The following is a 13,995-nucleotide window of genomic DNA, read 5'->3' as shown; positions in this document are numbered from 1 at the left end:
GCATAATATTGTGGGCACGATGTGACAAAACGCCGCGCCGTGACCACTTCATAAAGTTTAATATCTGACAATATACGATCGATAAAAGATATTCGAACGACGGTTCGCATCAGTCGTATTTTTTAACTCGTAGGTACAGCGGTGTGAATTGGTTTCGATTTCTAGCGGCGCAGAGAAGTATTTTATCGTCCGACCCACCAACGCTCCAACATTCTCGATAAATCTCTGCCTGATAAACGCCCAATTTCCGTCACCAACAATTTGGTTTTTTTTTTTTTTATCTTTACAAGAATAAAAAATTAATATCGAATAGTAAAGACTTTATTATCGTCCATAGTTATTAAATTACTTAAACACTTATTAAATCCTCAAAAGAAAATAACGTAACGGATTGTTTGCCTACGGGAAAATATTAAAATATCGCTACAGATGAAACCACGAAAGTGTCACTAATGAGAGGCTCATTATACAAAACAAATCTTTAGAATAGTTTAGATCGCATACCTAATACAATAATAAAAAAATTGGGAAACCCGTTTTGCTGTTTAGTAGTTCTCACTTTTTACACGTAGACAAGTAGGTGTTTAGAGATCAACTAAACATAAATTGGATATGTGAGCCCTACAGCATAAAGCAGACAGCGGGGGACAAAGAATGCCAACCGGCGTAATTCAGCCCAACGTAATGACGTATACCTATATTCCCTTGTGTGTGCCTTTCTACGTCGTACAGAGAAAATTAAAATTTCGTACTTATTAAATAATTGTTTACTTTTGAAAATATATAGGCAGAGATGACTAATACGACGGATCCTTACACATTTTCACGATTTCCGGGTGATGTAAAAATATGTCTGTGCTGGTCAATTTACGATAGGTACCGACGTTGACGATGTTGTGTATTATTTAATATGAAAAAAGATTTAGTTACTGCCGAACAAACAACTTACAGCCAAAATCGTGATAACTATTGGTTAAAGTCTTGAAGTTTTTTTTTGTTTTTTGTCACAAGTTAGGTACCTACGCAGTACGCACTCAGAACATAATATTAAAAGTTTGCATTTTAAAAACGGGCTTACGCGGAGACTATTTGGCTCACATAGAACGAATAACTTTTTGTTCATAATATTGTGTTTTAATTGGTTACCTGTATTTTATATTTGGTTAAAACCGCCCAAACGATGATTGCGTTTAAAACCTGTGTAAATCATTATACGTTCAACGGAGTTCAAGACGAGGTGAACGCCATACGGGATCAGCTAATCCTAAACACATCATAATTTGGCACCAACATAGCAGTTATTTTTATTTTTTACTTACTCGATTTTTTTTTTTTTCTTTATATTTGGATATAATAATATCATTATCTACTACACGTCGTCGGCGAAACACGAATTGATATTACTTCGTTTACCGATCCAGTAGCGGTAGGACGCAGACCGAGACATAGATGGCGCGGCGTCAATAACGTCTGCCATGGCAACTAAAACTTGTAATATAATCTCCATGCCCTGCGGCATCCAGGACGCTATACTGTACTGAAAATCACGAAGTGATATCACGTGGAGCGGGAGCATAGCGTAGCGTTAGTGCACTACGCAGTCCGATTTTTGATGTTTGTACTTCGTTCAGTCGGCTATTTTTCGACGACGTTTTTCGTCTTTTATTACCTCGGATGACTGTTATGAACCGCACCAATGTCTATTGAATTTACGTTGTCCATTACCATCAGCAATTTTTGCATGTGCTCGATCATGGTTCGTTTTTCCATGAGAGACATGTTTTAGCACCGTCTCCGCATTATGCGTTTCGCGTACCTTTACTTACTACAACTATAGTATTTAAAGGCGTCGCCGCCATGGACGTAACTGTTGATTTGGATCCCAATGAACCGAAACGAAAATGTCTCACCATATCTGAGTATAATGCAATGGTTGATTGGATAGACTCGTTGATCAAAAACAACCGTGATTTTATTCTAAACCGGTATGGTCTGCTATCCTCTAACGTACTCAATAGATATCCACAGTAAGTTATAATATAGGACTAATGCTTATTTTATTTTATTCGTTCTATAATCTCTTTTATTGTATTGTTTGTCAAATAGTTTACACAAAAACACTGTATTAAGTATTGTCGACGGTCGAATTCAACTATATGTTCGGCAGCGACATCATAAAGTCTTTTCCAGTTCTTCCAATGCTAATTCCCCTTCACACTCTTCAGCCACATCTCGGACTTCAGCTACTGCAAAATCTAAGTTATTCATGAATCATCGTCAGCAAGATCATATTAATAAACAATTAATCAATTCTACAAAAACAATAAATGAGAGGCAAGACATTTTTTTATCCAGTATAATCTAATTTATTTTGTTTTGTATATTAATAATAAATGTATCTATAGGTACAAGGAATTAGTAGCTAATGGTGCTGTATCATCTCCATTAATTGCATTGGCTGATAAATTGTGTATGCCAGCTATGTTGGTCGCAAAAACTATTCTCACTGAACAAATAAAAGAAAAAAGATTGAGAGAGAAACTTGAACGGCAAAATCTTAACATTGACGATAGTTTAAATAGTAGCATATTAATTGATACAAGTGGTGTATCAAATGTTAGCAACTCACAAAATGATAGTTATACGGAGTTGAAACAAAATGTAAGTGTCAATGACTCGACAGCTAAAGAATTGGATACTTCGTATAGTATTGATGAACAGTTATCTAAACAGTTAAACTGGCTCACTTGTAAACTTCGTTCAATGCATAAATCTGAATCAACATTAAATCAATCTGATAATAGCTTGATTAATACTAGTCATTCATACAGTATGCCACCAACTAATAAAAGTTCGAATTTAACTCCACATCAATTAGCATCGTCTACTTGGTTGATACGTAAAGATCCACAGTTGGCTTACGAAGTATACAAAGCTTCTGTTGTTGATGGCCATTATGGATCATGTGTGGAATTTATTAAAAGGTAAAATTTATTTAGTAATTTTGATATCGATTATTATTATTATTATTATTATTTTACCACATAAATTATTTTACAGCTGCAATGGCAAGCGTTTTGAACAAATATTGAAACAAAATATGACACGTTTGACTAAGTCTCAGACAAATAGACCAGAAAAAAATTATACAACCGAAAAGGAATGTCGCCTTCGTGGTTTGGATATGACACCTGATATGGTTCTCAACGAACCTATTGCCATTTCCTTATCTGACGTTGAAAATATGAAATATAATCAAGACTATATAGCAACTAATTATGTGGGAGGAAATGAAAATGAAATTAAAGTGTTAAATTGGATAGAGTCAAAAGCAATGTTTGGTGGCCCAGATCAATTACGCAAAGCTTCTCAAAGTCAATTATTTCCTTACTGGAATCGTTACGGCCCAGGAGCTGTAATTTATTGGTTTGGACATATTTTGGAGGATCACGAAAAATATCAAGGCGTCCATGCTGGTGTTTCAATAAAGAAATGTAATACTGACAGTACTTCCACAAGTGTTACTTCGCCAGCTAAAATTGATTCAGAAGAACTGTTTGCATTCAATTTTTGGTCAAAATACTGTTTATTAATGGACGGATTTCCTGCCACTAATAAAATTGTTATGCATAACCGTCAAAATGGTTTAAAAAAGAAAAACTCAACTACAGTTACAATATCAGTTTGATTTTTATAAATTAACAATTTTTTTTTATTTTAAATTAACACATTATATTTTTTATTTTAAGTACACACACAAAATTTGTAAGACCTGATAAAATAAGAAAAAGTAATTTACATGTTATTATCTATAATAAAGTATAGAATTCATTAATACAATACAATTAATTTACATTTATCAAAGTAAAATTATTTCAGTCGTTACAGTTATGCTGTAATTAATAAAGTTTTATGCGACAGGTTAAATTTATTTCAAGTAGCAGATTGCTTATAAGATTTAGTGTTCAAAATGCGAACGCCACACATGGCGCATATGCCTTTCTTGTACGCGCAACCTTGACAATAATGTCTGCCCGGTTCGTGGACCTTCTGTTTGCATATTCTGCACGCACCAAACGAGTACATAACCGAAGATGATCCTGTCTTGAGTGCGGATTTCGAAGATACTTTTGAGCCGGACAGAGTCTTGATTTTTCCGATAGTTTGTAAATGTTTGTTGTCCTGTTTACTTACTGAATTCGTATCGATAGCATTACGACATCCTTGTTTCCAGGGATCGGGAGTGGCTGTCACACCCAATTTTTTCTCACACTTCTCGCACACCATTTTAAACTAAGAAATGTAATCGTTAGTGTTGGTGTTCACAACAACATCATCAATAATGTTTTGTCGCACAAGTGTAAACGGAAAATGTGATAATTCTAATGGGTGATAAGGACACATCTTATGATAAGAAAAGGAAGCAGACAGTGGTACCGTGGAGGTAAACAATAATTTATCCCGTGTTCGAGAAATAAAATTTTTATTTAAAATATTTATTACATGTACATAAATATAGAAACACATAATTGACATAATATACGTACAGGTATTTCTTTTGGAGCAATATGGTTTTTATAAATATAAATGTATAATTTAAGTACTCTATAAGAATCATGACGTATAATAATAATAAATGACAATACATCGTGTAAAATAATAGTTTACTATAATATGCGCAGGGCCCTAGTACCTACGCGTTATTAAATCGCCTAGAATATTATCTTTATTTAATGTCTGCGCGACAGTATTAAATCTTCGTCGCGAGATTATTCACCATGATTTAACGATCTAACCACTAAATTAATAATAACTAGTAAAGAATATTTTGTTTGCAATGAAACGCGGTTATCGAGTACATGGGTAATATTCCGTGTGCGTGTTCGGATGCGTACCGTTTCACATACCTACGTTTCCCTGTTTAACAAAATACGGGAAAACGTCAGAAAACGATGATGGTCGCACTCGTAGGTACACGCTCGCAACACGCAATGACCAATATAAAAATATGAAATACGTTTTTGACGTTAAATTTAAATTGCGTAGCACGACGACGACGGATTGCACTGGTATTTAAAACAATTAAAACTGAGAAAATAATAATAAAAAAAAAAAAAATATACAACGGCATTACTGCGATGAAATCGCATGCGCGGCTATATAAGTGGATATTATATAATAGACGTACCCTGTGTAACCTTACATAGACTTTCGGACGGACGACGATAAAAACTAAAGTAAACGCTAAAGTATACAATTTTTTTTTTTTTTTTTTAAACACTTAATCATTTAACTCACTTAGCACAATATGATAATAAATAATGTATAATTATTATCCTAAAATTCGCTATAACTTAAGGCGCGTGTATTTAAAATGCGTATATGTATGTATGGGTGTGTGTATGTGTGTGTGTGTGTGTGAGTGTAAAAATTCAGCACAATATTTCACAACTTGTCGACAATCTCGTACTTTTTACGGAAATCTAATGACCCGTCAGCGGCCCCGGAGCGTCGCGAATCTTGCTTCTTGCGTTCGGCCAATCGTCGGCGCAACTCGGCAGCCGTCATGTTCAGATTTAACGTCGTAGTGGTGGTGGATGAAGTCGTAGAGTTTGCGGGCTTTGCAGTGTCGTCGCTTTGATTTGGCTGCAAAAACAGTAAAACACATCGAGAAACGAGCACGTTTAATACATGTATTAATTGAATTACATGATTTAAGTTTGTATAACAATTAGAACGATTACAATAATTGAAAAATCCTGTGTTGCGACCAGTGCCGGATTATAAATTTAACATCGCCAGCTATTACTAATAATTTTGTATATTATCCTAGAGAGACACACTATACACTAGACATAGACGACGGACGTATCTAAAAACATGTTTACCCCCACTATGCATAAGTTTACCTTGAAATTTTTTTTACATTTTACGAGATTTTTTATAAATTGATATATTACAGTAATGTTATTTAGTTAGGCTTGTCTCGAAAACGGAACTAAATGTAAAGGTTGGCGGTTGTCACCCCACACCCGTGTAGGTATAACAAAATAAAAAACAAACAAAAAAGAAACTACAATAAAACAGTAGGTAATACCTAAAATTAAAGATAAAATTATTACTGATGAGTGATAGACGATACCGAAAGTATACACAATAATATTATCAAGATAACATCAGCGCATTATATATTCTCGATTTCGAGTCTTTGGTGGTCAGCTATTGTTAACTTTAATATTATCGTTAGAATTGGCCCATTCTAAAGTTAAGAACAGTATATGTTTAAGTATTTAAAGTTTTATACGATGGCTCTTTTATGTAATATTTCAATTTTTCTGTTGTGTAATGATCATTTTTAAACTGTTGTATTTTATAATGTACTCATAACTTTCATACAAATTGAAATTTTTATAAAAACTAAAGTACAAACGCAGATAATTTCCTTATCTTTAATAGTCTGATAAAATGACAATTCACTCTAATATGAAAGTTAACAGCACAGATTGGTTTTTCTAAATGTATATTTGCCGTGTTGTGTATAGTTTAGAGAGAGAAACAGAATATAGTGCGGCAGTGCGTTGACGACTGACATCCAATTTAATACATTTTTAATAACAAATCTAATTGGTTAACAAATAATTACAATATGTTTAGTTGCAGCAGCTGTGGGTTGCAGTTGGTTAGATTAAAGTGATATCGAAAAAAAAATAATTCTTATAAAGTTAAAAAAAATCATCATATTATTATTGATTATATTTTACAATTTATAATAATTGATGAAAAAACGATTTTAATTATTATAAACGTTTATGGGCTAAGAGGATTAATTTTCATATTGCGCTTATGAGTTACACGAAGCTAAAATATATTTAAGTAAAAAGTGGACGGAGACTGTAAATCGGCCATAGAAAACGTTTATAATCTAGTTCATAAATTATCGACTTCAATGTAATGTGAAATTATAATTAATGGCCCAAATTTCGATTTCTACATCGTCACCCTGGTCAGTCCATCCCTGACTGCAGGCTTTTTTTCTAACGGACAATGGGAATCAAATTATAACATTCTATATGATTCAAATTTATTTAAAAATGATTTAATATATCATATAATTAATTTTGAGATAAAATATCTATACATACGATTTATTGCAACTGACCGTGTGACCACATAAAATTGCTATACTATGTGTTAAAGTATCGTTTATGATTTACGTACCTGCTGTGGGTTTTTTTTTTTTTTGACATGAAATTGACACTTCCGTAAATAGAAAATGTTAAGTGCCTACCTATCGAATTATTGAGTACTGTTGCAATTTATGAGTACGTTACGTGGCGAAAATTTTCGGAAAATAATATTTGTTTATTTTGCAGGTACATCGTATTACGCACCATTTTCGACAAAGAAAAACTACAGTATTTTTTTTGATTATACAGAAAATAATTAGTACCTATTATTATTAAAATACATTTCTAATTGAATTTTAATATTTAATAATATATTTAATGACTGTATAGGTACATAATGATTCTAATTATGGTTTGGTTTAATCGCACCTATTTGTAAGTAAAGTATTTGTAACGGACATCTTTCTGGTAGGAGACTCTTGATATCCAATTAACGCGATATTTACTATACACCTAATACTTAGGTATATTACGAATTGATGTTTAAAACTATAGCTGGTTTAAGAGAAATATGCAATTAATAACCTTAAGATATTTAAAATATAATTTTACTTTTCGTTTGCGCTGTGTTTAAAAATATGATAATTATGAAATCCAATTTGTGTAATTACCAATACTTATATTTACATATGATTACGTATTTATGTTATACCAAACTACTTATTAACATTATTTTTAAAATATAACCATAAAAATACATAAATTATAATTAAAAAACAAAAAAGTCTCGTTTGAAACCACCGAAACGAATTTCTAGTAAACTTATAAGACCGTTTCATTTTCACGTCATCAAATACGATAAGCATTTAGAGAAGTAAAAACGATAAATGTGTTTAAAAGCTCGTTGTTTTATATAGTCGTCTGTACGACATAATGATGTATATAGACATATAGTTACTATTACATTTTTTAATTCACCTTATTACACGTCTACACGTCTCTCATACCAAATCGAAGGTACACAGGTCGTGGGCTAGGCACATATGTAAATATATTTTATCATCACACCTATATCTGCAATATTTTAAGTGCCTATATGGAATAATCTGCGTGCAGTGAGCGCGCAATGAACTGAGTAAACATTTTATGACGTAAGTCGTATACAAGTAGTCCAAAGGCTAATTTAAGTGGAAAATCTAGTCGACTATGACCAACTGCCACCAAAAACGTATCATGTTGCCAGAGAGGTCGTTAAAAGTATGGGAGGTACCTATACCTGTTTACGAGTCTGACATTTTTCGTTCCGAAATTGTATTTTACCCGTTTATCACACTACCCATTGTACCACTGTATTCCGTAAATATCTACTTTTACGTTTCGTGCATACTGTAATCGAATTATCGATGGCGTGGTATTATAATATAATATTTTTAGGTAGGTACCTGTGTACGTTCCGAGTTACTGTAACATCCGAGTTGATGAAACGTACCTACGTGTGGGTATAATATTATGTTATACATGAATATAGTGGGGGCGTCCTCGACCGCGTTTTTCACGCGTCATACGGCGATGCCGCCAGAGTCCTTGGCTACAACCGCCGTCTGCCACCCACGCCCAACCGTTGGTCACAGCGACATTATAATATTATTCTAATATGTATGTAAGCATTAAACATGTTTACAATAAAGATTCCCGTGGCGAATCCGACGTCGCGACAGGCCCAAAATTCCAAACACTCTTAGACGCGATCGAACCCCACTGCAATGATCCGTGCCCATGTACCGGGTGTAGACCGACTACGGAAATAGTATGCATTTTTTAAGCACGGAAAGCGGTCCAAACATGACTAACGTGGCACTATAGTCTATATGTGTACACTGTGTGGAAATACTAATTATATTAACGCGACGGGAAACAAACTCGCCTGTTGTTTTGCACCTACATCGTTGGCGGCCGCCGTCGCCGCTGTGCTCTTCGGGCTTGGCGCGTTCTGCGGCTGCAGCGCTAGACATTCGGGCGTCGGCTCCTCGGGCGTGCGCAACACCAGTACCTGCAGTCCCATGTCGGCGTGCACCCTGATGCCCTTCTCCCTGTAAAACGTGTCGGCCCGGCGGTCTACCACCAGCAGCGAACAGCGGCTGACCGAGTCTTCTACGCCGCTGTCGGTGGTCGCCGAACCCTTCTTGATGCGGGCGACCACCTTGGAGTGGGTCTCGCCGTCGATGTCCACCCCGTCCACCTGGACGATCCTGTCGCCCTCCCGGAGACCGGCGCTCTCGGCCGGGCTGCCTCGGTCCACCTTGCCGACGAACTGTCCGCCGGAGAACGGCAGACCGCCGTTGGGCGACGACGCGGACGTTTTCGACTTTTCGGCGTGCAAGTTGAACCCGTACCCGTCAAAGTGCTCGGGCCAAGTTCGCAACACGCACAGCCGGACGGTGGGCTCGGCCACCTGCTGCGGCTCCAGTTCGTTGACGTCGTGGGACGACATGGCTCTCGTGCTGCGCGGACGCGAGTCGATGTGGGCTGGGCTATGGGTTCGCAGCCTCGCGATAATTCTCAGGACCTCCCGGGTCGGGGTTACGTCGCGGTGGACACGATTTGCGGTGCGACTGATGATCGGACTCGAGAGCGAGACGTCCGGCGACGATGAAAATTAGAAAAACACCTGTTGGCGATAACTGCTACTCGAGTACTGCTAGCAAGACTCGGTAACGGGCGCTGTACACGGTACAATGTTATACGGCTAATGTACCAGATGTGTGCGACGGCCAGGTGGCGGCCACGGTTACGGATAATTATTATGCGTTACACGCTGGCGTCCGTTGCCAACATCAACACGACCGCGTTATCACGTTATCAGTCTCGTGTCAAATACTTAAAGACAATGATATTATGTCGATATTTAAAATTTAATATATTTCATATTCTAATGTAATATATTAATTACCTATTTGACATTCACTCGTGCTTATCGCAAAAAGTGCTGACCACATATTATTAGGATATTGGTATAATTGAGAGTTTCGACGAGGAATTAACAACGTTACGTCGAAATAATATTCAAATAAAACCATTATTATTATTGCTAGGTAATATTTTTTATTTTAAACACACACGTTGGTTGTATTCCTACTTTAGAATTAAAATAAAAGTTCTATGTTTGAGAGACACTCGCCACTGTTATTAAATAATTTATATTATGAAATGCTCAAGGTTTCTACTAGAGCAATTACGTCTGAGTGTTTGAACGTTACGTCTCCTTCATTGAATGATTTCAAAAGTTTTTCTTTGTCTGTGACTCCAGAATCTACACCGTAAAATATACGCAACTGGTTGACAAGGCAAGCTGCTTCAGCAGCAGATAATAGTTTTCCATCATACGTAGATCTCATCAAGACATATGATTCATTATCAGATTCACCGTTTTCAATAGCTTTATCACTGTTGCAAAGGTCAGTATAATATTCAATGGTCATACACTCAGGTGCATTTTCTTTAAACGTCTAAAACATATTACAAACAAACCAAATATGTAATTAGATTAATTTATTAGGAAAAAAGTATATTTTTTTCCCATATTAAGCTGTTTTAATGTCATCATCTGTTATCATCTTAAGAAGACACTACATTTGTTGTCTGTCTCACAGATGCATAACATAGCAAATTTAAAATCAGTAGTTTATGTTTAGCTTCAATAGCTTTAATGTTACAATAAATAGACCTATTATTAAACTTAATGATAAGAACTTAATCTATGTCCGTATGTAGGTTTTTAACAATAATTCTGTTTTTAAGAGTTTTGAGTATTTTTAATTTGTATTATTTTATATACTCAAAACTTCTTAAAAATTGAATTATTATATAAAATCTACATAGGAATACAGAAAAAGTTATTACCATTCAATTTTATATTAGGTAGGTTGTTTTATTCTATTAATAAACTTAAAAAAATTACCAGTCAACTGTTGAGTATAGATTTGCAATGTTACTACTAGTATGACAGAGATAACAAATACCAGTGCAGCGTCCTCTTAATTACTATTTATTACATTGAAACAAATTAAAAACAATTTTTATAATTTTTAACATCAAGACTTCTAACAATATAATTTATCTTGTGCAAAGCTTTAGGTTTTTAGGTATATTAAAAATAAATGATTGTATAACAAAAACTATATGTCATAAACTAGAAAATTTTAAACTAAAAAATTAAAAATAAAATAAAATAAATCATGTAACATTTAAAACAAAAGTAATTTTAAGTTAATTTAATTTTTAACTACTGTTATTAAAACTTTAGTGATATTAAATGTTTAAACAATAAATTATAACATATTAGTATTATTCATCATAATACAATTTAAATGTTTACCTGATAACTAATCAATGGTGTCAAGTGAACTGTACAATTAGATGTTGAATGCTCTTGATAGTGCTGGAACTGGGCAAATATGAACTCGTAACCACTAGTGTTGCGTGGGAGTGGTAATATGAACTGAAAATATACACTATTGAAATCATTGTATTTGAGAATTTAGAAAACATTTGAATACCATCGGATATTTAATAGATTGGTTATAAAATTGTTCAAACTGGTTTAAAGGAATAACTGCACTCAAAGTTTCATCACGTGTCCTATGATATGCCAACCATATTTCAGTTACATCTCGCCATGATTTGTCACGTAGCAATTCTATGTTCATAACTTGATCTAAAGTCTTTAAATCAATAAATGTTAAAATTATACATTTGAAAAAATGTGCTTAGAAATTTTATATACTTTTGGTTTGATTAGTAGTGTTTGGGATGGTCTTCGTTTTGGTTTTGCTTGTGGTTTAGTTTCAGTACTGCTAATTTTGTCAGACACAACTTTCGGAGTATTTACTTCTGCCGCATCAACAGAATTAACATTTTCTTGTTGTTTTTTACGCAAGCGTTGTAATGCTTCTTTGTAGGCACTAGCATTTTTCCTACGGTAAAAAAACAAAATATTATTTTTTACCTTTGTATAATTTGTGATAATTAGATAAGTATAATATTTTTTTTTACTTTTTAAGATCTTGCAATTTCTCAGCATAAGCTGTATAATATGGGTTGTTTTTTAAAGTGTCATCTCCTTCACTGTCTGAAGAAGACGATTGTTGTTGAAATGAACTAGATCTTTTAATTGTTTGAGTCAATCCATTGTTATTAGCCACCGCATTTGAAGCAACAACTTTTAATGTATTACTGGAGGTTGCTATGTGTTGTTGAAACTTCAAAAGACTATTATGCAACATATGACGATTTAACGCCATCAGCATTTTGGTGATGTTTGATGAAAATTAATTTAATTATGTAATTTGAAACGAATCAAATATTTTTAAATAGATTTATGAATTACTTAACATAATTATAAAGAGGTCCGTAAAAAATAAAAATTAAAAACTATATTCGCGAGTTTCAATGACTGATACTATCAAATTGATAACGATAACATAATAATAATATAGTGATAATAACATGAGTTTACTTGATTACTTCAATATAGACGGATACTCATACTATAATAGTTAATTCTAAATTCTAATTAATATTTTAAATTCTAAGACCCTCGGTGGATATTATATTTTATAATACCATTGTATTGATAATTGTTTATTGTTCAGTGATTAATGATTATAGTAAACAACAATAAACATCTTCAAGAGACAAGACACAACTAGTAACTATACAAGTAAATACTAAGTAGTAATACATATAATCATTTGAATCACAGAACAATAGCACAGACTATAGTCTGTAGTTCAATATTAGTAAACTTTTTATAAAAAAACATAAAGTAATAACAAATGACTAATAATTATTTTTACGAATTTCTTTTAATAAAGTATTAGTAAAATATTTTTTGAATTTTATAAATACCTAATGAATTGAATAACAAAGTAAATGCCAAAATCAATTCAAATATGAAAACTAGCATTATACTTCTGATTTGGCATACTAAAAGTAACAGAAGTTCCGTTTACCAAATTTTAAAATGTTTGTAGAGCTGTGAGCTAAAAAAAAAAAAAGTTTTCTTAAAAAATTATTATTAAATTAAGGTTATTGATTAAATTGTTGAACGTAAAATGCATGTCCTGTTTATATTATAAAATACATATATTTGTTACAGTAAAATTAATAAATCAGTATTATGTTCAGGAATAATCTTAAAGTATTAAATGATACATTTCCATTGTTTTGAACCATTTATATGTAAAAATTATTTTTACAAATTTACAATTGTTAATTTACTGTTAAACATTAAGTAATAATAAACTAAATAAAATTGATGTTTGTTTTGTTAGAAACAGCCAAATATCATCACGTTGATTAAATGTAATTATAAAATAATATGATAGATATCTAATAACTTGTGTAAAATATCCAAATTGTAAATGTTTAAATTTTAGGGGATTTTCACGTCTAAATCTTAATTTTCACCTATATCTGCTTTATTATAATTGTTTTAAATATTAGTTTTTGTTACTTATTGTTCATTATGAATTTAAATACTTGTAATGGAAGAAAATAATTATGATTATACCCTAATTAATAAAGTATAAAATTATCTTTAAGAGCACATTATATATGTGTGTAGGTATTGACTATCTTACAAATAATGTACATGGCAAATTTGCATTTAGTAAAATCTATTTTGTGATGGTAATTTTACTATTACAGTAAATTTATTTATCATCAAATTAAAAGTAAGAATAACAGATAATACTGTTTTTAGAAATAATTATTGTTATATTATAACTGAAAAACAAAATTAATTTTATAGAACTCAAATTTATTACGGTGTACATTTAATGTTTGTGAGATGGGATCAACACATCAG

At 33.0% G+C, this 13,995-nt stretch overlaps 4 protein-coding genes across 5 annotated transcripts; 1 reads left to right on the top strand and 3 right to left on the bottom strand.

The window, feature by feature from the left end:
- The first annotated feature begins 1,527 nt into the window (after window positions 1-1,527).
- LOC112595197 lies at window positions 1,528-3,825 on the top strand. Its single transcript, XM_025340323.1, has 4 exons — window positions 1,528-2,027; window positions 2,107-2,334; window positions 2,406-2,984; window positions 3,061-3,825. Exons 1-4 carry the CDS (start codon window positions 1,858-1,860, stop codon window positions 3,686-3,688), a joined length of 1,605 nt encoding a protein of 534 aa, XP_025196108.1. The 5' UTR covers window positions 1,528-1,857; the 3' UTR covers window positions 3,689-3,825.
- A 39-nt stretch (window positions 3,826-3,864) lies between these two features.
- On the bottom strand, window positions 3,865-4,439 carry LOC112595196 (cysteine-rich PDZ-binding protein). Its single transcript, XM_025340322.1, has one exon. The coding sequence runs from the start codon at window positions 4,285-4,287 to the stop codon at window positions 3,934-3,936; it is 354 nt and encodes a 117-aa protein (XP_025196107.1). The 5' UTR covers window positions 4,288-4,439; the 3' UTR covers window positions 3,865-3,933.
- A 958-nt stretch (window positions 4,440-5,397) lies between these two features.
- Window positions 5,398-9,878, bottom strand: LOC112595195 (Na(+)/H(+) exchange regulatory cofactor NHE-RF1). Of its 2 annotated transcripts, none has more exons than XM_025340321.1 (2): window positions 9,070-9,878; window positions 5,398-5,646 (listed from the first exon to the last, which is right to left on the bottom strand). In XM_025340321.1, exons 1-2 carry the CDS (start codon window positions 9,616-9,618, stop codon window positions 5,446-5,448), a joined length of 750 nt encoding a protein of 249 aa, XP_025196106.1. In that variant the 5' UTR covers window positions 9,619-9,878; the 3' UTR covers window positions 5,398-5,445. The 2 variants fall into 2 exon arrangements, with proteins under 2 accessions (XP_025196106.1, XP_025196105.1); XM_025340320.1 differs by having other exon boundaries at window positions 9,052-9,876.
- Window positions 9,879-10,209: 331 nt separating this feature from the next.
- LOC112595192 (ATP synthase mitochondrial F1 complex assembly factor 1) lies at window positions 10,210-12,538 on the bottom strand. Its single transcript, XM_025340319.1, has 5 exons — window positions 12,180-12,538; window positions 11,911-12,100; window positions 11,684-11,848; window positions 11,503-11,625; window positions 10,210-10,633 (listed from the first exon to the last, which is right to left on the bottom strand). Exons 1-5 carry the CDS (start codon window positions 12,431-12,433, stop codon window positions 10,328-10,330), a joined length of 1,038 nt encoding a protein of 345 aa, XP_025196104.1. The 5' UTR covers window positions 12,434-12,538; the 3' UTR covers window positions 10,210-10,327.
- Between the last annotated feature and the right edge of the window lie 1,457 nt (window positions 12,539-13,995).

Source organism: Melanaphis sacchari, unplaced genomic scaffold (genome assembly GCF_002803265.2).
Source record: "Melanaphis sacchari strain LSU unplaced genomic scaffold, SCAv2.0 Contig25_pilon_pilon, whole genome shotgun sequence".
NCBI classification, from domain to species: domain Eukaryota; kingdom Metazoa; phylum Arthropoda; class Insecta; order Hemiptera; family Aphididae; genus Melanaphis; species Melanaphis sacchari.
Note: the sequence above shows the minus strand (reverse complement) of the source record. Positions and strands in the feature narration are given on the sequence as shown.

Coding starts and splice junctions, on each gene's coding strand:
- LOC112595197 (XM_025340323.1), top strand. CDS start 1,858: ATGGACGTAACTGTTGATTTGGATCCCAATGAACCGAAACGAAAATGT. Junction 2,335..2,405: donor ACAAAAACAATAAATGAGAG/GCAAGACATTTT, acceptor ATGTATCTATAG/GTACAAGGAATTAGTAGCTA. Junction 2,985..3,060: donor TGTGTGGAATTTATTAAAAG/GTAAAATTTATT, acceptor ATTATTTTACAG/CTGCAATGGCAAGCGTTTTG.
- LOC112595196 (XM_025340322.1), bottom strand. CDS start 4,287: ATGGTGTGCGAGAAGTGTGAGAAAAAATTGGGTGTGACAGCCACTCCC.
- LOC112595192 (XM_025340319.1), bottom strand. CDS start 12,433: ATGCTGATGGCGTTAAATCGTCATATGTTGCATAATAGTCTTTTGAAG. Junction 11,849..11,910: donor CACTACTAATCAAACCAAAA/GTATATAAAATT, acceptor ATTGATTTAAAG/ACTTTAGATCAAGTTATGAA. Junction 10,634..11,502: donor CACCATTGATTAGTTATCAG/GTAAACATTTAA, acceptor AATATGTTTTAG/ACGTTTAAAGAAAATGCACC.
- LOC112595195 (XM_025340320.1), bottom strand. CDS start 9,618: ATGTCGTCCCACGACGTCAACGAACTGGAGCCGCAGCAGGTGGCCGAG. Junction 5,647..9,051: donor ATGTAGGTGCAAAACAACAG/GCGAGTTTGTTT, acceptor CTGTTTTTGCAG/CCAAATCAAAGCGACGACAC.